General features: G+C 39.8%; 1 protein-coding gene across 9 annotated transcripts in view; it reads right to left on the bottom strand.

Annotated features, from left to right (window-relative positions):
- The window catches only part of adgrl3.1 (adhesion G protein-coupled receptor L3.1), a 227,728-nt gene that overhangs the window by 76,219 nt on the left and 123,510 nt on the right, over positions 1–27,999 (bottom strand). For all 9 annotated transcript variants that reach the window (XM_012851254.3, XM_021309872.2, XM_021309874.2 and 6 more), the window contains exons 7-8: positions 27,122–27,910; positions 1,758–2,168 (exon numbers count right to left, since the gene is read on the bottom strand). In XM_012851254.3, coding sequence (XP_012706708.2) covers positions 1,758–2,168; positions 27,122–27,910 — 1,200 coding nt within the window. The remainder of the gene's footprint in view (positions 1–1,757; positions 2,169–27,121; positions 27,911–27,999) is intronic.

Raw genomic sequence — 27,999 nt, 5'->3', positions numbered from 1 at the left:
AAGATGTTGAAAAATGTTTTTTTTTTCTATAGAAAAAAAGGAAATGTGTGCAACTGCATTGATACCCCTAAATAAAAAGAGTGAAATAATTTGCCTTCAGAAGTCACCTAATTAGGAGTCCACTTAAACAAACAGGCTCAGCCAGGAGAGCATTAATCAGATAAGCAAACAAGTGGTCAACGTCTCGGGTGGAGATATCTGTTGACCCAACATCTATTAGCCAGGCAATCCACACACCTGGCCTTTGTAGAAGAGTGCTGCAGGAAACAAAATAAAAATCACAAGACATCCCATTTTACATTTTCCCACAGGTCGATCCAGGTGACGCGTCAAACACGTGGAACTACACTGCAAAAACGGATCTAAAAATAAGTAAAATGTTCTTAAAATTAGTGTATTTATCCTTGATTTGAGCAGATTAATAAGATTATCTGCCAATGGAATGAGTATTTTGACCCCTAAAATAAGATAATTAGACATCCTGCACTTGAAATAAGATGATTGAGATGAATTGTTCCTATTTTAAGTGCAAAATTCTTATTCCATTGGCAAATCATCTTATTTACCTGCTCAAATCAAGGACAAATACACAGATTTTAAGAACATTTTACTTATTTCTAGTTCCGTTTTTGCAGTGTAGATGCTCTGGTCAGATGACGCCAAATTAAACCTTCAGCTGATGTGCAAAACTTTATGTGTGGCGAAAAACTAACTGAGCCTTGAATGCACCATCCCCATGAAAAACGGTGGTGGCAGTATCATGTTGTGGGGATGCTTCTCTTCAGCAACAAGCTGTTCAGAGTTGATGGAGCTAAATACAGGTCAATCCTGGAAGAAAGTCAGTTACAGGCTTCAAAAGACCTGAGACTGGAACCGAGGTTTACCTTCGAGGAGCATGATCACTCGAACATACAACCAGAGCTGCAACAGAATGGCTGAGATCAAAGTACATGTTTGCTACTAAAGTCCAGACCTGAATCCAATTGAAAATCTGAAGCAAGACTGACATAATTATGTTCACAGACACTCTCCATCCAGGTTGAATGAGCTTAAGCTGTTTCCGCAGAGAGCAATAGACTAATGTTTCAGTCTATGCGTGCAAAACTGCTGGAGATGTGCAGCTGTGATCGCAACAACATGGATTTTCACAAAGCATTGACTGAAGGGAGGCTTAATGCAATACGCGCCCAAAAGTTATGAGCTATTTATTTGCACTAAAGAACTTGAAAACCAGTTCTTTAGCTTCACAGTCACGCACTACTTTGTGCCACATAAAAAATGCCAATAACAATCAATTAAGTTTGTGGTTGTGACAAACTGCGAGAACGTTTAAAACGTATGAGACCGAATGCAGACTCTGATTTCTTCTTACGTAAAACATTTAGCTCAGTGGGGTTCTATAACATGTTTTAATATGTTCTGTAAATGTGTAGCCCAAACCCATTGTGGACCCTTAGGACTCTAAGATGTCTGTTTGTAGTGTGTGGCCAGAATGCACTTCTGGGGAGTAGATCTTGAATCCTACAGCAAATAGCAGTAGAGTTAACAGGTTTTTGTAGTTTCCTATTTGAAAAAAATGGTTTCTGATATTTGCTAGTGTGTAATCCCCAACATGATTGCAACTTTTGGATTAGCTTGGCTCCTGAATAATCGGACCTGCAGCTGCAAATACAGAACAACACAACTCACTGTGCACCCGCGGTACACACCAACAGTTTCTAACTCATCGTGCCTTCATGCCCTGCCACCTCACTCACCCAGGGTCCCCACAGGGCAGGGCTGCTTGGCTGTCTGGCCCTGCTGCGTCCGTGGCCACGATATGTCCGCGGTCACCCTCGGACTGCAGAAGTCCTGCGGGGGCAGAGCCGGGGGCTGAGGGGCCGCCGGCGGGACTTGCACCCGAGGGGGTGGCCCCCCTTTCTGTTTGGTGTCGGGGATGTGATTGGAGCCGGACGACGACCCTCCGGCGGGGACCAGCATGGGCTGGCGGACCGTGGTGGTGGTCCGGTAACGCTGGCCGGGGGAGGTGGTGAGGAGAGGCCTCGGGGTGGTGTAGTAGGGAGGGGATCGGGTGGTGGTGGCGCGGCTGGTCGAAGAGGAGGAGGAGCCTCCGCCGCCTCCCCCGGCCCCTCCGCGGTTCGGTGGAAGCATGGGCGGGGGACGGTAGTCTGAAAGGTGGAAAGATAGATGAAATTAGAAACCTTGTAAAATGATCCGGAATGTGAGGCGCAAACTTGCATCCAACCTGCATTATTCGCATCATAATATAAATGAGTCAGGACGCTAAGAGAAACAGGTGACAGATCAAACAACATTTTTAAAAGACCGATCAGACAAGGAGTTGCATTAGTGTGGCACGGATACAAACGCATTCATTTACACAGCAAAGACTTCATGACAGCAAGTAGCTCACGTTTCTGATGACTTTTAAACACTCCCATCGTTATTCTGTAGATTTCAGTGCAATTCTAAAAACTCAATCAAACAACAACAAGAAAAAAAAAACGTAAAATGCTTGAGCCTGTGTCTGTCTGTGGCCTGCGCAAACTCACGCTTTCAAAGCCGTAATTATTTCAAAGTAAATCACCAACTGCTAAATAAGGGCAATGATTGGCCTTCCCTGCGAAGGATTAGCGGTCTTCCCTGAGGGAGCAGTTCACAGCGGTGGTTCTCGCAGCCTAAGTTGGCGGAAAAAAAAAAACATTCTTTCGGTGTCATGCATGATTCATGACGCGGGGACATCGCAAGAGGCAGGGAGACTACTCAAATGCATATGGCACACTCTTTGTTGTCAATATTTCATCGTAAAAGGACTTAATTATTCACACTGACCCTGTTTAGGGGACAGTTATAAAGAATGGATGGATTTAGGAGAGGAACCAAAGCGTGAAATAGTGCATGTTTGTCAAGTGTTAGAGCTCCTACTTGGCGTACTGTTGATACCTGGCTTTCTGCTGCTTTTATTTGTATCAGAGTCTTTAACACTTCCTGAGTAATGTTGAGCACAGGTGGAATCTATCTGTCACGTCCACGTGTTTAGTGATGGAAACAGCAGTGGGTGCTGAATATAAAACCCTCCTAACTTCTGGAACCCTTGGAAAAGCCTGGAATAAATTCATCTCACCCTCTGAAAAATTTGCTGCAGTTCTCCAATATTGAGGTTTTTTTTTTATCTCCTCTACCTTCGCCCAATTCAGAGATCGATGGCAGCCTTGTTTGTTTGAAATGCCTGTGCAAATTCTCAGTCATCCGGGTTATCGTAACGGCAAACAGGCTTAAATCGGAGGCTACTGGACATTCGCTCAGTTTTTCTGAAAACCTTTCCACGCCCATCCAGGAGTTCTTTTCGATTCCACCGGAACTGACAAAGACTCCTGGCTAGGTGCGGAAATGTTTTCAGAAAAACTGTGCGAAAGTCCAGTAGCCTCCGATTTAAGCCTGTTTCCTGTTGCATTTGTTTGAAACGTTTCTACTTGTGGCCATTTCCTGACTTCAACAAACTGCCTTACTTCAGTCGTATGTTTCCATTTCTTTCCAATGTTGAAGAGTGGCAGAGAGAAATGGGCCTCCATGTCATGGTTTAGCTATACTTCAGAGAAAACGGCAGTCGTGAATTACAAGTTCCGTAAGTATCTGACTAACTTCCACACACCAAAAATATTTATATTACACTTAATTTACTCTTAATATCCCTGTCAAAAAAGGCTTCGTTCCTTCTGTCAGCTACTTAGATGAATATACATGAGCAGATGAGAGTAGGTTTTCTTGTTTTTTTTTTTAAGGAGTGGCCTGTCATGATTTACCGCCTAAGGTTCTTCAATACTTGGATCAACTCAAAAAAGTTAAGTATACATTTGAAAATGCACAAAATAATAAAGCGAGCGGATATGGGAATTTCTACCTTCAGCTGTATACACACACGTAGAGGAATGACACGTTTCCTTGTCTTTGCCTTTTTAGAAAACTGGGGAACAGAAATGGGTTTCTGTTTCACATAATATTTATATCCCAGGAAAACAGGAAGTCAATTACTATAAAGAAGAACATGTTATAAATAATTTATTAATTTTTCTCCCTAAAGTCCTAAATAATTAGCAAAAAGTTCCTCAGTGCTCAGATTAACATTAAAGAAGCAAAGTAGAAATCAAAAATCCTTTGGTTATACATACAACTTTCTTAATATGAACAATAATTAAAGCATCCTTATACAAGACTTCTATCTTTCAGCTGAAAATTAGCATATACACTTTAATAATTATGAACCCTTACACTGACCTAAACCTAATTGACACCTTAGTTCTAAACCTAACCCACTAGCCCAAAAAAGTGAGTACAGAAAAAGGTAAATACGAAAAATATGTTCTCACTCAGCTGCAAGTACAAGTACACACATATAAAAATATCTCTCCGCATCATGTGATAATTACACCCCAGAGAAGCAAAAAGTCCTAAAATATTAATCAAAGCTTCCTAGACGCAAACAGAAAACTAAAGTATAGATTGAAAAAAAATAGTTCCAATTGCTCTCGCTGTATAAGAATTGTTAGGGTTGCCACTAATTGCAGCACCAGTGATGTATTTCCTAAAATCGGGTGTAACTGCCACTCGCTAAAGGTACTCACATAAATCAGATGCAGCGTATCGGACCTTTAGTTTTATAAAGTCAATAATACAACAAGGAGAACGTTCCCTTATTCCCCTTCTACAGAGCAAATTGCTGTGACACTGCAAGGCAGCCACACCCACCATAATGTTTGCATGCATAAAAAATAAATAGAAATATTGTCATCATCGTTGCTAAATCATAATTACTCCACAATTTTGAATGCAAGGCAAGTCTAAACTTACAAGTTCAGCATCTTTCTAATCAGGAAACCATAACTTTACTTGTGCCTCTGGTTCTTTTTCATATTTTATGACATCAAATGGTATTATGTAAAATGAATCGCTGATTCTACATACGTTTTAAAACTATGGCCATGAAACGCGGATCCTCTGAAGTGCATTTAATGGCAACGCGAAAGTCAGCAGGAGAAAAACCAGCAGGAGTTCTCCCAGTTACAAGGCCCGCGGAATACAAATTCTCAAGGTTTCGCTTTGTGCAAGTGCAGGATAACCTCCAGATGTAATTAGTCTGGAAAAAAAGAGAAAAAAAAACCCTAAACATGGATGGGTAATTGAAGTCCGTTAATGAATCCTCAAAAACTTAAGCTACCGTTTCCAGAAGAAAAGCCTTAACTCGCTCGCTTGCAGCCAAAAGTCAATTTTGAGCAAAAGCAGAAAGAACAGGACTTGTTTTTCTCTTCACCTGCCCGGTAGTGTCGGTCATGGCCACTGAAGGCTTACAGAGTTGTCAAGTCTCAGTGGGGTTTATCTGGAGAAAAAAAGGGGCATAATTGTAGAAATTCCACCATTACAGCTCATTACAGCTTGCCATAAAGCCGCACGTAACGGGTCAATACAAGCTTTCCGCGTATGGCATCGGCATTACTGGATGCTGGTGGGGTTTAATTAGAGGTAACAACATCAGCTGAATCTAAAGGGATTGGATTTCTGTAAGGCATGCTTTGGGGGTGTTCACATAATAGGTTTCTTTTTTTTCCTGTAGTGATTTTTTTAACATCTTTTTTTTTTTTTTTTCCAAATCTTTTTTGCACCTGTGTTCCTTTGGGGGTTGTGATGGGAAGGTGTGAGAGTGGAGAGTGAAGTGTGACTTTGTGCGGTGCTAAGAAAGAGCGGGTGTTTATATCATTTAACGGTGCACCAAAAAGCGTCCTCTTTCAGCGGATTATTTTTCTTCAGCGCCATTAAAGATGCCGCGTTTCCCTTTCCGTCTGCCTGCCTGACTGGCAGCCGTTGTAACATCCTGTTACGTTCTGTTCTCCACAGCTCGACGGAGTGTTTTCTGAACCCCGAGCCTGCGCCGCTTCGCGCGCGATCCTGAAATCTCTGCTGCCCCTGCCTGCCGCGTTCTCCGTGGAAACGCTGCCATCAATCATTCGCAGCAGCCGCGGCCCGGCTGTCAATCTGCCCCCGTGTTTGTCTGAGCAAGTGTACTTATGAAGCAGGGGCTGTGTGTGACTATCCGGACTCAAATGGGAAGCTCCATTAGGGGCCCTGCCACAACAATAGGCGAGTAATGGTGTGTGTGTGTGTGTGTGTGTGTGTGTGAGTGCGTGTGTGGGTGTCTGAAGTTGACGTCTGCTGTCATTTGAGTACAGGCCAGAAAACAAAGCGGCTGGCAGCTCACCGGCGAGGTAAGACAAAAAGTCTGAGAGCTCACAGACGAGGGTCCTCAGCACTTCTCTCTGCCAGCCTATCTCTGTCTCTCCTCCTTCCTTTCCTCTTCTCCTGCCATTTTTTTTTCCCGTTTCATTTTTTTTTTTTTTGTTGCTCACTCAAAACTTTTTCTCTTTCTTCCCGACACATTCTTTACTCCACCAAAATCAACTTCTACGCTCATCAAGACTACCTTTCATGTCGTGCGCCTTTATTCTGCCACCCCTTCCCTTGCACTTTTGCAGCACTTTATTTTTCAGCGTGATGAATTCATCGCTCGTGTCTCTTAAGGCTGTGGGGAAGCTACAGGAGCATGACATAACAGGTTCATGAAACATTTATGGAGAAGAAGAATAGGTTATACTCATGAGGGCTGACATATCTGCCTGCATTTAAGCGTAGGAGGCCTCGGGTAAATGCCTTCTAACAGCCTCGGCTTAACGTAAACACTGTCCTCTTTGCCAAAAAGGGTGCCGCGCAAAATAAAAACCCCGCCGTTTCAGAAAAGAAAAAAAAAGATTTTGTATCGTATCTGTAAACAACATATGGCTGCAGATCACGTCAAGAAGTGGAAAAAAATAAAATAAATATCCCTACACTTTGGAAAAACTTTAATACGCTGTAGTCTTGATGCGTTGGTGCTGCGCTGGCCTTCTGCCCTCAGAACCAGAAACAGCAGCAATCAAATTACTCTTAAGGGCTGGCCAATAAGTAAGAGATCAATATGGCCGTGAAATAAGATTTTACACGATTAATTACAACATTTAATGCGATACGGCAAAGGGAATCAACATTTGAATAAAATATGAAGCACAGTCTAACATCGAACTTTGCAAGTTTTCCAGCTCATCGATTAATCCATCAAACAGTAATCACTTCAGTTTAGCTTTTTTATATAGCACGAATTCACAGCAAATGTCAGCTCGAGGAACTTGACAGGTCAAATGTTAAACTGTTCATAAACTAACACTATCCAAATATTAATTATCCACATACATTAAATCCAACTATACTAAGCTGACACATAAGTGTAGGATATATATATATATATATATATATATATATATATATATATATATACACATATACATATATATATATATATATATACATATATATACACGCACATATACATATATATACACGCACATATATATATATACATATACATATATATACACGCACATATATATATATATATATATACATACATACATATACATATATATATATATATATATATATATATATATATATATATATATAGACTGAAGAACAGAGACAGGATGAGAAAACCCGGGGCAAGGCAAGGTCCGTAAGGTCATGGAGAAAATCAAGGTTGAGGTCTAACAAGGCACGGCAGGGAAATACCAGAAACATGAATGCGGTTTTTACCTTGTAATAAGGCAAAAAGGAAGGCTGGACATCTACTTACAAAAAGTTTTCAATACTCTGGTGCTGTCTAGCTGTCTGTGGAGAGCTTATAAAAGGTAAGAAAAAGGGGCGCGCCATAAGCTTGATTGCAGCTGAGCAGTGAGGCAGGCTTACAGGCGTGATTATGACACGGCTTCATGTGGCAAAAGTGTACAGGCAGTTCCTGGAGAGTTGTGGTATTGACACCATTGGCTGTCCTCCAAGCTCCCCTGACCTAACTTCAACAGAACATCTCTGGGACGTCATGTTTAGGTCCATCTGATGACATCAGACACTGCACTCTCCAGGAGCTCAGTGGTACTCTGGTCAGGACATCATCCATCATCTCATAAGGAGCGTGCTCTGACATTGTAAGGCATGCATAGGCTCACCGGGGCCACGCAAAACACTGAGGACCATTTGGAGTTGCTGCGATGACTTTTCAGCAAATTGGACAATCCTGCACATCAGTTTTACTTTCTCTGTGACTTTGGACTAAGCCCTCTGTGAGTTGATCGTCTTTATTTTCATCAAATGACATGGCATCCTTTGTTGCTAACTCATTACCCATTCCATGTCAGGATAGATATCCAGCAGGATTTATTTTGATGTGTTTTCAAATTGTTCCTTTAATTTTTGAGCATCGTACAAAGTATATTGTATGTGTGTGGGAAAAAAATATATATATAGATAAATCTAAGGAACACCAATTTATTGCACTAACTCTGTTTTTTTTTTTTTTTTGGGCATCACTCATTTTTTGCATGCTTGTGGCAACAGATGAAAGGAAGAAAGCCCCAGCCAAACCAGGCTCAGAATGAGAAGCTACTTTGTGGTGACTGGCCAACGGTTAAGAGGATAGGGAGGATCCAGAAAAACACAGGGCAGGAGTAATTTCTATGCGGAAAACAAAGAGAGTAAACAGAGTTAGTGGAAGCAGGAGTGTTTTCTATGGGGAAAAAGCACACATAAATGTAATAGCAGCGGCAATTTAATCAACGACTTCATCTAAAAAAAGAGGCATGGCTAAATATAGGAGCCCTGTTCTATGGATACTCTGCGTGGACAAATGAGTGGGTCAGGTGTACTTTCTAAGTAAAGGGAAAAGAGAAAGAATACCATTCCATGAATGGCTTTGTCCAAGAATAAAGTGACAGTCAAACACAGACACACAGAAGGATGAGTACTTTCCATGGGAAAGGAAATAAATACATTTCACAAAGCTATCCAAGTCCAAACCTTTATCCCAATAAGAGACACGATTAAACACAGAGGCCATGAGACAGGGGCTCTTGTAACTGTAAAATAATAGAAGAAACTGGACAAAAGAAATGCCAGTCAAAACTTAAATGCTCCCATCAGAAAAAGGCACAGCTCAACCCAGAAACAGGAAATGGTACTTTCTGGAGGAAGAGTGGGAAAAAGGAAGTGCAGAAAATGAATCGCACGAAGCATTTCATTAATTAGTCTGTCTGGAGAAGCAGCACACAAGCCCTAATCCATTTTACTTCTACAGAACTGAAAAGCAAAAAGTACAAGTTAATGGCTGCAACAGCTCTATCGATGGCTCTGTCCAGGAAAAAGATAAACAAGGAAGCACTGAATCAGGATTATTATTATTTACAAAAAAGCAAGCCAACAATGTCATTCATTATTTTGACATTAATCTTTGTGAAAGAATCGATCATGTATTAATACTAAAAAAAAATTATATTGCAATCATACAAACAGCTGGAATAAAACTGATAATAATTTATCACATGGCAAGGAAACTACAACTCCTAATAACTGAAACGCTGATTCTCTGGGGTGGCTTTATTTTTTCTAGTTCAGTTAGTTTTCTTTAAATCCCCACATTCATGTTAAGATAAATGAGAACGAAAAAACTATGTTTCAAACAAATAGAAAACCAAATGTTTTAATATAATTTTATTGGCAGTTACTGTAGTCCGTTTTATTGTGTTTCCATGTTCTGGAGTCAGCCCAGGGGAAGGTGATACGGCGGCATCCAGGCAGCAAACTTGCTCCCGAAGACGTCATCTGTCACCACATCGGAGGGGCCACATTGATGCCGTCGTTCAGTCAGTTTGAGAAACTAGCACATCTCGCATGCACGCTGACGTTGTGTGAACCTGTGAGTGTGTGTTTGTGTGTGTGCGTGTGTGTAAGCCTGCCTGTCTCTGGCTCTGCTCTGTTGCCCAGAAAGCTCTTGTTGACTTCTTGCTTGGTAAACAGAGGGTTCGTGAAATCCATGGCACAAAAGGGGGATTGGGGGGGAAGGGGGGGGGGAGGGCAAGTTTCCCCTGGCAAGTTTCCGACACCTTCAGATAAAAAAACAAAAAAAACAATAGACAGGCAGCAGGAGAAGAAAAAGAGGCAAAGACGAGAGGGATTTGAAAAAAAGACAAAAAGTTTGCAGCAGTGAGCTAAAGTGTCTGTTCTGCCTCTTAATATGCACGACGAATATAGCTCGCTTGTAAGTGATTTTCTCCATACATCAACGACGGGGAGGGATGGATACAGCAAGGTAGCAGCAAAGTGATATTCTGACTAGGAGTTGGGAGTTTGCACGGGGGAGGCGGGAGGTGGGGGCAAAAGCTTTCTAGGCATAATAGTCGCGAACGCGCGCGCACACACAACCTCGCTAAAAAAGGAGCTGCATACGGTGATAACACACATCCCCTATGGCTGCAGAGAGCACACAAACATACACCCAGTAACACAGGCCCCTTTTTTTACTCCGTCGTACCCACACTTTAACAGAAATGCGCCTCTCGGTGCACACAGAGCTTGTGGCGAGTGGCTCAAGCCTGCTGATAAGACAGAATGCACTTCAAAGTAGTGATGCTTTAAGATAAGAAAAAAAAAAGAAAAGAAAAAAAAAAGCTACCCCCACCAACATGGGCCTGTTCTAAAATGGCTGCCAGGCACCGGGACCATTCCACGGCTAATGTTTCCCGTATACAAGCCAACATGGCTGCTCAGGCCTGTTGGCTTGCCTGATGGTTGGATATTCGTGTCATCATCCCCCCGCTGAGGCCGAAGGCACCTGCAGCAACTTTCCCGATTACATGCTTCTTTTCTAATCAGAGGAAGCTCCTCTGTTCGAAGAACAAACCATTTTTCTTTTCTGCTTTTGTTTTTTTTGTTTTTTTTTGATTTTATAAGAAACCATGGGCTGTGTTTTCCCAGACTTCAGCAATGTATGTTCATTCTGCAGAGAACATCCAGCTGAATTCTTTCAATGTGCCGGAACAAAAATGTTTTACAACAAGCCCACTGGCTATTGATACATTTCTCTCAGCTTCACAGCCCACTTTTCTTTTTTTCTTGTTTTTTTTTACATTTCAAAAATACCATCCGAGCAGCACAGCTCATTTGGCACGCCGTTCTACCTGTTTGCATAATTGTTTTTAGCTTCCTGCAGTGCTGTGGGCTTCCCTTCCACCCTATTGTCCTGGCTTGGCCTATACTTGCTCTGGCATCTGCTGTTGGGCAGAGGAAATGCGGCGCAGGGGGCCAAAAGCGCACAGAAGGTCTGGTCGGGGCTATCCAATTGATAAGGACACAATACAGGCAAAGAACAGGTGCAGCGGACTCTCTGAAACAGAGTCCAGGCTCTGCCGCGGCGGCTGTGTCGTAATCTATTCGGAGGAGAGAGAAGGATGGGCGGGGGAGGGAGCGCAGGTGGAGCGGCGGTGGTGTGGGCTGGGGGGTGTGGAGCACACATGGTATAAAAAGGTGAATTGTCTGGCAAGGGTTTCTCATGTCATGGGCAGGATGCGTATCCAGCGTACGGGAGGTTATTCATTTCCCTTAAAACCGACGGCGGTCGCGGCATAGTCTTAAGTGTGTTTCAGTTCGATTTCATGGGATAAACTAGTGCAGAATTTTGAACTGGTGATACATTTATACATGAGTCTCTAAACTTTTACAAGTAAAAATCTCTGAAGTGTTGCATTTCTCATCAAGCCCCCGAGGCAAAACTTTGTAGACCAACCTTTCACTGAAGATAGCGCTGGTGGTATGTCTTTACCAGCTTTATACAACGAATGACTAAAGTTTTTGGCTCACTCTTCTGTGCAAAAAAAGCCCAAACTCAGTCATACTGGGCGGGAAGTGTATATAGACATTAAGTATGAAGTCGTTGCACAAAATCATGACTGGCTTTAGGTCTAAACTAACACAAGAATAAGCTATTATATATGTCTTTGCATTGCAGGTCTGTTCGTATGCAACTTGGGTTTAGTGCCTTGCGCAAAGAAACGTTTAACATGCAGCAAAGACCATCTGTAATTAAAACTCGCAAGGCGTCTAAAATGTGACAATTTCCCCTTTCAGGTCAAGGTTACATTTTAGAACAGTTTAATGAGTCTCTGAATTGAAAACCTTTTGCTAATAATCTGTTTTGGAAAAAATCGTATTCAGAACAGAATCATTATCTTTATGAAACGTTGGAGCCCTAATTACGCAAGTAAATTAATTTGATGCTTGATGATGTGATTCTGACGAAAATCTTGATGCCAGATTTTAAATTGGCCTCATAATTGCCGTGTTTAAAGTGGGTCATTGTTTTGATGGTAAAAGACCTTAGATGATTTTTACCTGATCCTGTGAAAAACATGTCTCCCTAGAGTAGCTGATATGCTCGTTTTACAGTGAGAAAAACTCCTCCCCAAGTGGAAAACATCAGTTCTGAACCTGTTGCCGCCCATCTTTCTGGGAAAGGTTAAATGTTATTTCCAAACTATTTAACGTTTCCCGATTTGCAGTGAGAAAAATCCTCCCCAAAACATCTAAGACGACGTTCCATTTTTTCAGGAAGCTCAGCAAATTTGTGATCAGCTAGTGGAGCGCCAACATGGAGCTACATCTCAGACTTAAATGGTCTAACAGTAAAATTAGAAAAGCTAATATGAAACTATTAAACTATAATTTCTATTAAAATAACATTGCAGCACGATTCACATTTACAAAATCCCATCTGAATAAGACGCAAAATTTCTGGAATGGTGTCCTTTGGACAGACATTACTCAAGTAGCCATAATGCACGGTGCTATGTTTGATGAGAACCAAGGAGAGCAGAGCGATAATGATAACGGTTTATTTGCATTCACAGGTCCAGGCCACCTTCTTGTCATTGAGTTGACCATCGCCACAGCTGTCTCGAATAGAATAGCATTCCTGGATATACAAGGCGATGAACGCAAGCACACCAGCAAAAGTACAAGAGACAGACTGGAAATGAAAAGAATCAAGCTGCTGAAATGGCCTAGTTAAAGTCCAGACACCCCCCGGACTGAGACTGTAATTATGTTCATGGAAAGTAGTATAACACAGCAATGTAGAGGCTTTATCCTACTGTCAAAAAAATGTCACTTGGCTTTAATCAGTTTTATAGAAGATGCTTTTTAAGTTTACAGTCATTTTTTTGTGGTAATTTACTTTTCCCAAAGCCTTTAATAGGCATTCCTCACTTTTACTTGCATAACTATGTATTATCTTCTAATAATTTGTGATCACAGCCTTTGTAAAAAAATATTAAAATGTATAAATACCTGTATGCTCACATTCTTTATATTGCTTGTTATTAAAAATAAAACCTCATATAATATATTCAATTCAATTGGACTATAACTTTAATGGATGTTTATATAGCATACAGTATTTATACCCTTTTTTAGCTGGTTTTGAGAAGAGCTAAGCACAAGACTTTAATATCAATACTTTTATTACCTTTCTTTCAGCAGGTCAAGTCAAACATTGCCACAGAGATTCACCACTACTTTATTTTTATTCTAACTCAAGGCTGCCGCTTCTTTAAAGTAGAATGTGCAGCCCTAAGTACAATATCATCCCAAAGGGTAAGGGTGAGGCAACAGAAAAACCCGAACAAAACACGTGTGCGACTTCCACGTGCAAGAACTTTTATAGACACAAAGTATGTGTCCCGTGGACAGCGGAGCAACTGATGACTTTTAGTGCAAAGGTGGGATTTTTTTCTGCTATTTGTCAGTGAGAGCCAAGTACACAAGAAGTCCAGTAGGATGGCAATCTACCCCCTCAAGTCCTCGGGACCTCATTCCTCTGAGTGATAGCTCAATATCAGATAAGAAAGAGAGAATGTTTTTCAACAAGAGGGTCTTGGGGAAAGTCTGATAAAATCTTAGAGCTCTTAGAGCTTCAATTGGTCCAATGATAAGTTGCAGAACTATTCTGGCCAAAAACCCATTTCATTCGGATCAGTAGAACTAAATTGCTTGAGCTTAGTTGTTTATATTTATGTTTGTGTTAGCTGAGTTTGTTACCTCTGTTACTCATCAGTAAATACCTAAAACCATTGGTCAGCTTGATTAATTTAAAAAATTACAATTAAATTCAAGCAACAGCTCCTGGCGATTTGCCTCAGAATCTAAAGAGGGCATTTTGGTGGTGGAAACCAATGATAGTTTTAAAAAAGGGTAAAATGCCTGGCCTTTCCTTTAAAAGTAGAATAAATGATCTTTAAATGGGAATACAAATAAATCAATAACTATATAACTCAAAAATCTTCTCAGATATGGTGACATATATGAGAGTGATTTACTTATTGTTTATAATGTAGTATCACTGAAAACAGTGGCAACACAAGAAATTGAACTTTGGTGTAATTTGGGCCAAACAGCTTTTTGCACGTTTGCTAGGCCTGTTGGTGTGAATGACACTGTCTCCATAGATAGGCTATCACATGAAATACTAATACATTTCCTTGAAGTTTGTGAATGTAATATGGCAAGATGTGAAAAAGCTCAATTATATAGGTTCTTTCACAAGGCATACATATACTAGACTGAAACACAAGTAGAATACAATGACTGCTATCACCAGTTTTCACCACCATTAATATAAGAATCACTGAGCTGTCACAAAGCCACACTTTACTTGTTTGTAAGTTTAAAAAGAGCTCCTTCAAGTGCTAGGTGAGCAGCCATTTGTCTTCCAAGTGGCCACGCATTGTGAAAGAATACACAGTCCATACTGAGATAAGATATCAATCTGTTCCTAACTTTTCCATTAAGGTAGCCTTCAGTGTCACTGCACCAACAGAAGGTTTTAAAGAATGGGAACACTAGCATGCCTCGGGGGGGTAAAAAGCTTCTGACCAAGAAAAAAACATGAAGAACGGCACGCATATTTGTTTTGAATGAACTTTGAAGAAATTACCGTTGGTATAGCTTGACTTATTCTTGGTTATTTAAGGAGGGAGTGCTGTCATGGACAACAGGAAATCGCCAACAGCCAACAGTGTAGATATGAACAAAATTGACTGATGCAAGCAGCAAAAAGTGACAAGGGTTAGTGTAATCAGTGAAACGGTTAGTCTAATCCGGTGAAAGATGGCCTCCACTTTAACCATTAACTGCTGTTGTTCTCTCCACTTAAGCTTGTTTCCAGCATTCCCCGCGTGCTGCTGCTGCTTGATTGCAATCTGGTGCCGAGTAGGAGAATGGACCACAAGCGTGAGCAAGAGGGGAAGAGAAGAAAACAGGGTGTGTATGTGAGTGTAGGTGGGGGTGGGGGGGTGGGTGGACAAGGGAATGGAGTTCTAAAGACAATAGACGTGCTCTGCTTGACTTCCTCAGGAAATGGGACTCTGTGATTTCGGCCATTAAGAGTTCAAAGGTGAACCCTTACATTCCTGTAAACCGACAGAGAGTCAAGTAAAGATCATGTCTATTATCTGTAGATTGACTACACAAAAATAGTGTTTTAGTCTACGACAGGTGTTTGCATAAAGACTGTGGTTTAGTTGGATCGTAGTATGAACTCATTGGTTGTCAGTTTTAAGCTGGGTTAGAGTTGCACACAGAGACTGCTAAAGAACTTAGGTAACAGTTTCACAAAATGTACTTATTTGTAGTGCAGGCTATGATTGAGTTAATTGCAAGTTGTTTGGATTAAGTTTGATATTGGCCATAAGTCATTCTAAAAATAAAGATCTTTAAATTTTATATTTTAAATGTCCAGAAGTGAAAAAAAAAACATGTTTTGTGTTCCTCTGTTTTCAACCAGTAGTGTAAATATTATGTGTATTTGTACTTCTATGTAAGTAGGTTTTGTTCTCAGTCCAGTCCTAGAAAAACTAAACACACTACTGGTATTCTAATTTATTTGAGGCAAAGTAGCAGCCAAGGAAGACGATCCCAATCAAAACTTTAGCTTAACTGATAACCGGCAGGTGTGACCACCTTTATAAAGGCTGATGTTTTGGAGGTTTATTGGTCTGGGGCATACATGCATATGCTGACACAGTAGAAACAAGAAAAACATCAGTTCTGAACCTGTTGCTGCCCATCATTCTGGGAAAGGTTAAATGCTATTTCCAAACTATTTAACGTTTCCCGTTTTACAGTGAGAAAAATCCTCCCCAAGTGGAAAACATCTAAGACTACGTTCCATTTTCTCAGGAAGCTCAGCAAATTTGTGATCAGCTGGTGGAGCGCCCACATGGAGCTACATCTCAGACTTAAATGGTCTAACAGTAAAATTAGAAAAGCTAATATGAAACTATTAAACTATAATTTCTATTAAAATAACATGGCAGCACGATTCACATTTACAAAATCCCATCTGAATAAAACGCTAAATTACTGGAATGGTGTCCTTTGGACAGACAATACTCAAGTAGCCATAACGCACGATGCTATGTTTGATGAGAACCAAGGAGAGCAGAGCGATAATGATAATGGTTTCTTTGCATTCACAGGTCCAGGCCACCTTCTTGTCATTGAGTTGACCATCGCCACAGCTGTCTCGAATAGAATAGCATTCCTGGATATACAAGGCGATGAACGCAAGCACACAGGCAAATGTACAAGAGACAGACTGGAAAAGAAAAGAATCAAGCTGCTGAAATGGCCTAGTTAAAGTCCAGACACCCCCCGGACTAAGACTGTAATTATGTTCATGGAAAGTAGTATAACACAGCAATGTAGGGGCTTCATCCCACTGTCAAAAAAAATGTCACTTGGCTTTAATCAGTTTTATAGAAGATGCTTTTTTAAGTGTACAGTCATTTTTTTTGTGGTAATTTACTTTTCCAAAAGCCTTTAATAGGCATTCCTCACTTTTACTTGCAGAACTATGTATCATCTTCTAATAAGTTTGTGATCACAGCCCTTGTAAAAATGTATTAAAATGTATAAATACCTGTATGCTCACATTCTTTATATTGCTTTTTGTTAAAAATAAAACCTCATATCATATATTCAATTCAATTGGACTATAACTTTAATGAATGTTTATATAACATACAGTATTTACCCTGTTTTAGCTGGTTTTAAGAAGAGCTATGCAAAGACTTTAATATCAATACTTTTATTAACTTTCTTTCAGCAGGTCAAGTCAAACATTGCCACAGAGATTCACCACTACTTTATTTTTATACTAACTCAAGGCTGCCGCTTCTTTAAAGTAGAATGTGCAGCCCTAAGTACAATATCATCCCAATGGGTAAGGGTGAGACAACAGAAAAACCAAAATAAAACACGTGTGCGACTTCCACATGCAAGAACTTTTATAGACACAAAGTAAGTAAAAATCCAGCGCAGTGGGGTCGGTGTGAACATAGAAAAGAGATAAAAATGCAAAGCGGGGAACGACAGTGCGTGCGAGTTGGTACGGTCGCCGTTTTAGCCCCGTTCGCCCCACCCATCCTCAAGATGCAGAGAAAACATGAATAATTTTGTGACTTTGTTGGGAAAACTTTCTAAAGTGTGGCAAGGCAAACTGGAGGTGATAAATTATTCAGATGTTTCATCGGAGCCATGCTGCTTGCGTAGGGCAAAGTCTCTATAATATGCATGTAAGAAGACATGATGAAACAACTCCATAAACAGCAAAGAATAAGTCAGCGCTGGGGGACTGCGACTGGAAGAAAGGGGTGATGCGAAGACAAGCGGCTTTGACTCTGACTTTACATAGGCATTCATGCGGCAGGCCTCTATAATATATACATCTGAGGCTGCTTGATGAAATCACCCTGTGTGATGTGGGAAAGAAGTGGGAGCGGAGAAGGAGCGCAGATTAGGCGCGAGATACGAATGACAGAGAGGAAAAACGGGAAAACAATGAGTTAAAAGGAAAGAAGTACGAGACAGAGAAAGGAAATTTTAAGATTCCTGTCATTGTGAGTCGACGTTCATGTGTGAGAAACACAGGGAGAAAGAATGGGGAATTTAACCGGGGAAGAAGAAAACACAAACAGACAAAGGAAACAATAGCGGCAGAGAGGCATTTTGCCTTTCCGTAGAGTGCCGAGGGAGAACGATTACTCATTTGAAAAAGATCATATCCTACTGAATTTTACATCTGCAGCTTGATTTATCCGGAGAATAAACTTCTGTGTTATTTGTCACCCCATGATAAACTAAATATTCAAGGTGTTTCAACTTCCTTCCAATGTTTGGTCCCTTTTGCTCAGAGAAATCTGTGTTTTCTTTCTTCGTCTACGTCAGTTTATATCATATATTCATACATTTCACACTTTTTAGGACTTTGAACATTTCTATTTCAATCATTATTGTTATTTCTTAATTTAAACAATGTATATAAAGGTATTTTTCACAGTTTACAATGTTTTCTTTTCAGTCCCTTGAACATTGCTGCAGTTCAATGGCGAATCGAAAATTCAAGACATGGTATTTTGACACCTACAACTAAAAAAGGGGGGTTATATGTCAAAAGGTCAAACTGGATTTTTTTTTTTTCCAAACGACAAAATGTTTTGTTTGAATAGAACTTTTTGAGGTGCAACGCCTTAGAACTATTAAAGGCCCAAAAAAAGAGTCTTATTTAAAAAAAATAATAATAACAGGCAAACTGAGTAATGCTTCAATAGTTGCAGCCGATATTCTGCAGTCGGTGTGCCTACAGCAGCTGGAGGGCAGAGGTACATGTCTGCGGGAGACACTCTGCTGACACAGTTTGTTTGACGGATCTGTACATGTGTTTAATGTGGAAGTTCACCGCTGGGGTAGGCTGTCAGGAAGTGTGATTGCAGCTGGACTACGACTGTGAAGAGGGTGAAAACTGCAGAGCGGTAACATAACGGGTGGCGTCATCGTGGAAGTTAAGCTCATTATAACGTCAGTGTGCTGTCATTAATGTTTAATTAATCTCTGAGAAAAACGCACCACTCAGAGAGCAGGCTCTGTGTCTCTTATTAAACACCCACACAGTGGCGTTGTCAGCAGGTGCAAGCTGGTCTGCCTGAAGAGCTCATAGCGGATCCCCCCCCCCCCCCCCCCACCCCATCTTTACTTCCAGCATCAACCATCAGCCTTTGATGATAAGAGGCCTGCACTGAAAACTAATGGACTCTTGCTACTTAAATATGTGATTCATGGCATCAGTGGTGAAGTATATTCTTCATCTGCACCCATTTTGGGAATGCAACGTTTGCTATAGGTTGCTGGTATGACGATCCACCCAGTCCTTAAAAAGCTACAGTTTGAAATCCAATAAATTTCTAGAGATTCTAGTGTCATTTGAATAAGATGCACAAAACACTTTTTACAACTGTTTGAACTGTAAAGTATCAAAATCTCTGACAAAAGAAGGCTGCCATGGTTTCTCTTTAGGTATGTCAAAGTCACAAATTTAGCTGTTAAAAAAAAATCTTGCAAAAGAGTTGCAAAACACCCGGTCGTGGCATGGAGACTAATGTGCACCATCCGTCACTATTATTAAGGAATAGTATTTTAAAAGTACTTTTGGCAAGCTACAAGCAGCAGGACCATTATTGGACATACTGTATTTATGGCCTTACCTGAGCAGATAGGATATCAGCAAATCTAAGCAATAGTTAGTTTTAAAAAGAGATTAAGTGACATTATCAGCAATAAATCTCTTATATGTTTGAGAAAAGTATCATAACCCAGGTGTAATTCATCATCAGCAACAGTACCGACATCCAAATGAAAAATAGATCTAAGTGTTTACAACACGAGCATTGAAATACAAAAATAACTATTTCATGTGTCAAAAAAACTTCAATCTTCTCCAGTATAAACTGAGTGGCAATCATTATATTGGAGAAAACATGTCTAAAATAGATCTGATTATGTCTGAAGTCTGCACACAAGCTCACAAAACTCTGCGGTTGTCTGAGAAAACAGAGACTACATCATGGTCTTGTGTATAAGTGTAGTTCATGTTGGCAATAATGAGAGTTGTACCCATGTGTATATAAAAACTTTAGCTTAGTGTTGATTTAACTTGCTAAAATCAGCTCAAACCAGGGTGTGTTTACATAGCAGTTATATTCCCACCGCTCTGGGGATTTCTTCAATCCACATACTGAGGTACAAAATCTTTCTACTACACCTAAGAGAATAATAATAATAATAATAATAATAATAATAATAATAATGATAATAATAATAATAATTATTATTATTATTATTATTAGTAGTAGTAGTAGTAGTAGTAGTAGTAGTAATAATAATAATAATAATAATAAGACCTCTTTCCAAAATGTTATGTATTATTTCAACCAGCTAATATTAGGTTGTTAATTAAACACTGGTTATTCTATAAGGAGCAGGACATGCAACACAATTATGTGCAATAAGCACTTGTCTATGCAGCAAATTGAATTGAATTGAGAAAGCTTCCTGGAGAGGAAGCGAAACGTCTTCAACTACGGAAAACAAGTCCAGTTGCTTTTGTTTTTTACCTTTTTTTGGAATGACCATGACCTGGATGACTGAGAATCTTCACCAGCATAATGCAGCAAGATCAAAATGGCAACAAATAAATATTCTGTAATAAATGAAACTTTGGCAGGACAGTCACATTGCAGATATTTATTAACGGACATTGCCACATCTCCTTCAGACACGCGTATACTGAAGAATGTAGAAGTTATAACAACCATGAGTTGGCGTAAAATTGTGACTCATCCTGGAGCTTGTGCTACTGTACTATTCAAAGGGAAATTATAGAACTCGTTTTTATTAAAAATACAAGCGATACTAAAATTCATGCTACTACTCATCTAATCATCAGATAGTTCTGTGGGACAGCTACACTGAGTAAAAACACTTCAGAGACAATAATCAATTTCATGCGATTTTAAGTAAACATGCAAACATAGTGGGAGACCTACACAAAAATATCTCATTTCAAGAAACAGCATGTTTTTTTTTATTTTATTTTACAATGGCACTGAAGTAAAGGTACCATATACCAATGGAATGTCTGCTTTTCTCCGCTCTTCTCCACCACTGGGAGCCCCACAAGATCAAGGTAACTGGTTAATTATCTCTATTTTCTAATTTGGTAGCTAGCCTGGAGCATTTTGGTTGTTTCACCAAAGCTAGAAAAAATTACTTTTAACTTGTTGCAGTTTTTTTTCAACACAAATGAAATAGTCAAGAATAAGTTAAATTGTTGGTTAATTTAGCAGCTTCAGAATGGCCAGATGTTTTTGTTTTTTTTTCCACTAAATTCCTAAACACACATCTTTTAAACAATGGGAAGAACCCACCCTGTACTTTGGATATCGTAAACACGTAACAGCTTGCACCAATCTCACAGAGGTGAGGAGGTTAGCCTTTGCTTTAGTCAACCAGAGAAATCTGGTTACAGTTTCCCACTGGGATGTCAATGGAAGCAGTTCAAACTGCAGAATCAGCATGAGGATCCTGGTGGCTTTGAAACTTTTAAAAATTGTGATATACTTCAAAGCAATAAAATGTTATCTGCCACTGCATCAGATGTAAGAGTGACTTATTTACATGCCTGGAACATAGACTCCGTACAAAAGAAAAACATGGACATATCAAAGGTTATGAAAAAGGTCAGCACAAAATCCATAAAACTGTCAATTGTTTTTTTTTTTTTTTTTTTTTTTTTTTTTTACCATAACTACAGTGTTTTTAAAGCCTTGACTAAAAGGCAGTTGTTCAAGTTTTTGTAATAATAAGATAAAAAAACAAAAAAAACAAATATGAAGAAATATGAAGAATATGTTTTTATTTTTTTTTATTCCTACTGGATTCCTACTGGCTTTAAAAACACTGCAGTGTTTTTAAAGCCTTGACTAAAAGGCGGCAGTTCAAGTTTTTGGTAATAGTAAGATTAAAAAAATAAATAAATATGAAGAAATATGAAGAATATGTTTTTATTTTTTTGATTCCTAAATGTTCGGCCTTGTGACACATACCTCAAAGATGATGATAATAATAACTAATGGTACATATTTTTTCAGTTCATTAAAAGGAACCAGTTATGGTATCCTGTATCGACAACAGCTGGATCTGTGTAAATGCATCAAAATTGCACCTTTTATTTATCATTTGTTCCTTTTGTGCTTCCATTTCATATCTGTAATAAACATTTTACACCGTTGCACTTGACTCTATTGCACATCATTGTGTTATGCTTTGTAGTTAAATGTTTTTTGAATTATGGTGATACTATAGTCATAAAAAAGCTCATATCTCAGGTAAAATTCGATTAGCATTATAAACTCCGAAAGTGTAAATCCTCTTTCAAATTACTTTGGTACTGATCCCCGTTTGGGCCAGTTAACAGAAAAGAAACTCCGATCAAAGCAAAATTACTCCCCGCTACTTCCTGCCGGTTGATATGGTTTATTGGATTCACGTTTCTTTGTAATAGACTTTAAATAGATAATAGAAAACCACTTTAAATTGTTTGTTGTCCCAACAGGTAGGAACCGTTATACCACTGGAAGGCATCAACTGATTAGCAAAAAAAGCACCAGGGGAGACGGCTCCATTTCATATCCAAAAAGTCCGGTCCAAAATAACCAAAACTACAAAGGCAAAGTATTGCAGCAATGTGGGAGCAACACATAGACCTAAAACTGAATTCCAATCCAACACGTTATACTGATTTAGATATACCTGTAGTTCCGTTATTATCAAATGAGAAGTCTGTGCGTCTGCAAGGGAAAATTTGTTCTCAGTGCATCTGACAGAGGCAAGCTGCAATACCGGCATGAAAAGAAGCTGCTGTATAGTAAACTAAACTGTAAAGAAAGATAGATGGAAATTGTTGAGGCGTCTGAGGGGGATCACATTGTTTTGCAAAGGACAGGAAGAGATTGTGGATGGATGCCATGGAATAGTTTTTCTCAAATTTTGTCTGTAACCTTTTTTCATAATACAACATACTGCAGAAAAAAAGACGCATAGGGTCCTTTCAAAATGACATTGTCACTTAGTTTGTCAAGCATGGCCCACACTCCTTTGCTTTTAGGAGTCTCACTGCAACCACCAGCTAGCAGAGAAGAGTATGCATCAAAGAATATTTTCTCTCACTACAAGCCTTAGAAATATTTTCTGGGAAAAAAACTAACTTCTTCAGCTTTTTTCATTATGAAATGGATTGAATGCCCCATATATTGTGTTTTTTAAGCTTGTCTAGTAATAAAAAAATATTCCTGAAAAGCACAAAAAATGTGCTACCTTTTCAGGTTTTCACAAATAGGACAAAGGTTTCAATAATCTAAAACTGTATTTAAAAAAAAAAGAAAAGGGAAGTCCATTCATCGTACAATCATCTAGTTCAGGTCTAATCAGTCTAAGATTTTTAACCTAAGGTGATCAAATGCAGGCCAGGCAGCACTTTTTTCACTGTATTGGTTTTCTTGTGACTGTCTACCAAATTGGTTTTCGTGTAAAAAAAGAAGAAATTAGAGTTTGGAAGAGTTGTCAAATACTTTGTTCACAAATGCGTCTTAAAACCAAACATTTAGGGGCTTTCCCCAATGAAAATATATTAAGAAGTATTATGCACTTTCTATTTTTTATCTCAAAGGGCTACAATACAAAACAAGGATTAAGAATTACAATCATCTAAATTAGAAATTTATCTAATCACAAAAATGTTTTTAGAGAGGAATGTTTTCAGTACTTTCTTAAACCTCTCTGTTGTCTGTGGCATCCTATGATGGTACTTCTGCTAGTGCTTCAAAATAAGAGTGTCCAAGATAAATACAACAGGGTGTCAAATCTAAAGAGCTTATGTTTATGTCCTGGGCTCTAAATAGTGCTTTAGTTCACCAGATGTGATGATGTGGACATTGGCTCGTTTTTTGAGACATACTTCATCTTAATAAGAATTATTGTGGTATTTTATTTAGCTAAGATGATGTTGTTATGAAGTAACTGTAAGTTAACCTGTAACCACGAAAAATCAGTGTTCCATGCAAAGTACCCAATACAGGTTTGGTCAGTCTAAGTAAATTTTAGAATTAAAGTGAATAAAACACACACTGTGATTTCTTTTTAATAAATGAAGATAATAGCCTTTTAGTTTAGTATTCGTAATAGATGCCAACTTTAGCAAGGTTAGAGGCTAATGGCTAGCAAAGTTCTGTTCTTTTTACTGTGTTCGCAAGTTATTCAGATCTTGTGTTGCAAATAATTCTTCCATCTGTGCTAAAAAAAAATAGACATATTCCATTAAAAGCACTGTTCGGTCCCAAGGGTCTGCATCTGCACCAGTCCTAAAGTCTAGCGTTACCTGAACTCTACTATTTTACCCATTTGTTTCATAATGTTTTTGTAAAGAAACCCGCCGTTTGCTTCAGTGCAGTTTTCTGATATTGTTTCCGTACCTGGCCTGAAAAATTTAAGTGTGCCAAGGAAGCGGTGCTGCCTTTCTGGCATGCTGAAACCGAACAATCCCAGTGCCTCAGAGGCAACTCTTTCAAACCGCCTGCCTTTGTTATCCAGCTGGGTAGACACAACTAAGTAATTGGTGCTTCTCTGTTGTTGCCCAATTACTCTCTGTCCTCAGTGGCCAACCTCGTCTCTTTCTTAGACCATGGCCCATTTCCTGTCTCATTTCATATCTTAAGAAGTCCACATAAGCGAAAACAAAAACAGGGAGTACATTAGGCTACATCAGTAATGAGCTGAAACCTTCTGAAAGGCCTTTTCCTCGCTGTGTTTTCTGAATAGACTAAAAAAAAAAAGGAATAGGGAGGAAAAAACGCTAAAGCTGGAACGTGGTAAGTTAGCTTCCAGCCTATAACAGCATGCTTGACGCAAATGAAAGGAAAGAAAACAGTAACAAGCGTTCTTCTCCTCAGGTTTAGCGGGCATGAAGACCACACAATAGTGTCAACATGCAACAGAGGAAGCCTTCGGAGAATCGATCAGTCACTTCATTTTCTGGAGGATGAGAGAATCATGCAGTTAAGGTAGTTAATTTATTCTTTTTCCTCCCTAAGTGAGACAGGGGAGCGAGGAGGAACGTAAAAAGAGTGATGTTCCATTGATTGTATGTATTTATCTCCCCCTGGTCAACACTCTGGCTTGTTGCCGTGCACTGGAGGTCATTCTCCACACTGAATCCCCATTGATCTCCTCTTTAGAGCCTCCCAAGACACTGCGCGCTCCATAATAAGCATGATACCACCTTCATAATAAATAAACATTCATGAATGAAACGGCAACTTGTGCGGTAAACACATTAGCACGTGTGCATACTCATCATTATGTTTGTACGTACACACACAAGCACATTTTTAGAGCATAGTCTCACTCAGTCTTCACATGGTGATCGGTAGAAACCCAGTTTACAGCTGTCTCTCTCTATAATTTCTTGTACTGCGCTGCCTAACTGCATGTAAGAGCATGCGTTAATTCAGACATCATTTAATAAGACACGCAGCCAGACTGCCTTGACCACTCCATAGAAAGGTGCTGAAAGGCAATTACGACAGGCAAATAGCCCTTTAGGCTCCTGGGGCCAAAGCCTTTCCGTCCATCTAAGGGGAAAGATGAACGGGAGGTCGAACTCACAACTCATACCAGAGCTAAAGAGAGACAGTCTTGGAGTTAGACAGTGCTGTGTCAAACAGACACAGCGATGGCATTAGAACATATCTTATTTTATTCCAATAAGCAAGCCTCCAAAAGCAGATTTTTTTTTTTCCGTAGAAAAGCAAAAAATGTTTAAAGAAAACATTTTGATGAAACAGCAGAAAGTTTATGTTAAGTTAGGCCAAGCATGTTAAAGCCACAGAAAGGCCCATTTATTTTAGTCAACCTACGAATGGGAAAGAAAAGGAAACATGCCATTCAACTTAACCAGATGTTGGTTAGCTATGTTTCCATCCAATGTGAATTTCGAGCGAATTTCTCAAATGTCAGAAAAAAAGAAAAAGAAAATGTGATTTAGGTGTGACTGGTTTTAAATGAATCAACCAGGCTACACCAATCATAATTTCCTCAGAAGTGGACGTTACACATGACTGTAACAAATCATGGTGCCAATAACAAAACGGGTGCAGTGATTTTGCGAGATACTCTAAATCTAATCGTTTTTCCTCCATAATTTTTCCCATCCCTTCCCCTTTGAATAAATGTGCTAAAAATAAGACAGAAGCAAATCAAATATGTTGGAAGAAATAAGCTAAATCAATTTTTATTCAGACTCAAATTAAAGCCAATAAACTGTTTGGTCTGTGTTGTTTATTTCAGCAAAGAGTTCCACAGCTTGAACCTGCGACTCAAGTTCTGTACCTTTGTGAAACAAAAGATAAAAGGTATACTAAGATGCCAAACATCAGTCACAAATTAAATTGTCAAATCAAAGGGCAGATTGTAGTGTTCCAATTTCCTCTGCTATATTGGAACAACAGTTCACTAAAAAAATAAATATCAGTGAGTTCTGCTTCAGTAATATTAGTTATGAAAAGACCTTTGCAGAGTTCTTAAAGTGTAAATGGTGACAGCATTTCACAGGAAGCTCATGAATGGGGCAGAAGGAAACTATAATGAATGTCAAGCACAGGCTTAAGCATCTTTCATCATATACGGATATTTCTGTTCCGCCCTAGAAGCAGACATTCTGGGCTACATTCATGTACAAATGCCCAGCAGTAATGGGAACAAGAGAAAGCCATGGTGCTCTACAAAGGAAGGGTGTTGGAAGCTCAGCATAACACTATTTGAACACTATTATTACAAAGGTAGAGGTCCATGTAGACTTATTGATGTATTGTCTTATTTGTAGAAATAGCAACACTGCTGAAATCTCCACTTTCTGTTCAGACATTATACTGAGGAACAGTTGTGAAGGTACACTGGAACTGATTTAGTTGTCATTGGGATGTTTTTTTTTAGTTCTGAACACGTGCACCGTAGATTGCGAGGAGGAGGTGAAAAACAGTCATAACTGGGAGCCATGACAGCACAGATGGAGCAATCCCTTTTCTGCTTTTTTCCAAGTAATTTCACAGAATTAAGTACTGAAAGAAGATCAGTGCCTATAAGCATTCCATATGTCACAGCTGAAAAAGCATTTGTCGATAAAGTACCTCATGTGGAAGGAAGGTCTGGCCATAAATGACAAAAGTAATGAGAAGACGTATTACTGAGGGACACCCTCAGTTGTACTTACCGTTGTTGCCAAAGTCCAGTGAATACTTGACCACATGGTAGTTATTCCACACGTACAGCAGGTTGTCTCTTGGGTTGTAATCCACTGCAGCAATATACTGGTAGGAGTTAGGGAAGGGTATGTTGACCGTCATTTCCTTGCTCTTGTCCGTGTTGTACATGTAGTCAATCTTGTTTCCCGTCCCCTCGTTGTCGTCGTCTTCGTAGACGGTCTTGACGACATACAGGACCCCGCAGATCATGAAAGCGTTGGAAGCTGAGCGCTTGTCGTAGCTGGTGTCCCACGAGCCCTCGATGCGTAAGGTATAGGGGTTGAGCTGGCTCACCACGATGCGCCCGTTGTTCTGCTCTGTCGCGTAGATCACCCACAGCCCGTTCTCATCCACGGCCAGGTCGATGTCCGACTTGCCCCCCCAGCGGTACGGAGAGGTGTCATGGTAGTTGGCGTTGGCGATGATGGCCTCGCCGCTCTTGATGCGCGTGCGAAGGTCGAACTTCACAATGTTGCGGGTGCGCTCTTTGTTGAAGAACAGCGCGCCGTCGTAGACTACAAAACCGGTCCCGTCCACGCGGTGCGGCAGTTTGTACGTGGTCGTAGGGCGGCCTGCGATGAAATCCTCTTTGGATGAATACTCAGTCAGTGTGTCCGTGCGGTACGGTGTCCAAGGCATGTAGTATATCTTATCAGAGGCTTGAAGGGGGTCTTTGCACCACGCACCTGACTGGTGGTCAGACTCAAAGAGATGTTCACTTTGGTACACTCCCCGTAGAATGCCCGGGCACAGAAATACTGAGGAGAAATTAGGATAAAATTAGATTACATAAGCTTTAACCACTTGGAGACATATGTCAAATATTTCTTTACAAAACCTATGCTGT

The sequence above is a fragment of the Fundulus heteroclitus genome, chromosome 5 (assembly GCF_011125445.2).
Source record: "Fundulus heteroclitus isolate FHET01 chromosome 5, MU-UCD_Fhet_4.1, whole genome shotgun sequence".
Taxonomy (NCBI): Eukaryota; Metazoa; Chordata; class Actinopteri; order Cyprinodontiformes; family Fundulidae; genus Fundulus; species Fundulus heteroclitus.
The sequence above is the reverse complement of the archived record's forward strand: the minus strand, read 5'-3'. Positions and strand labels throughout refer to the sequence as shown.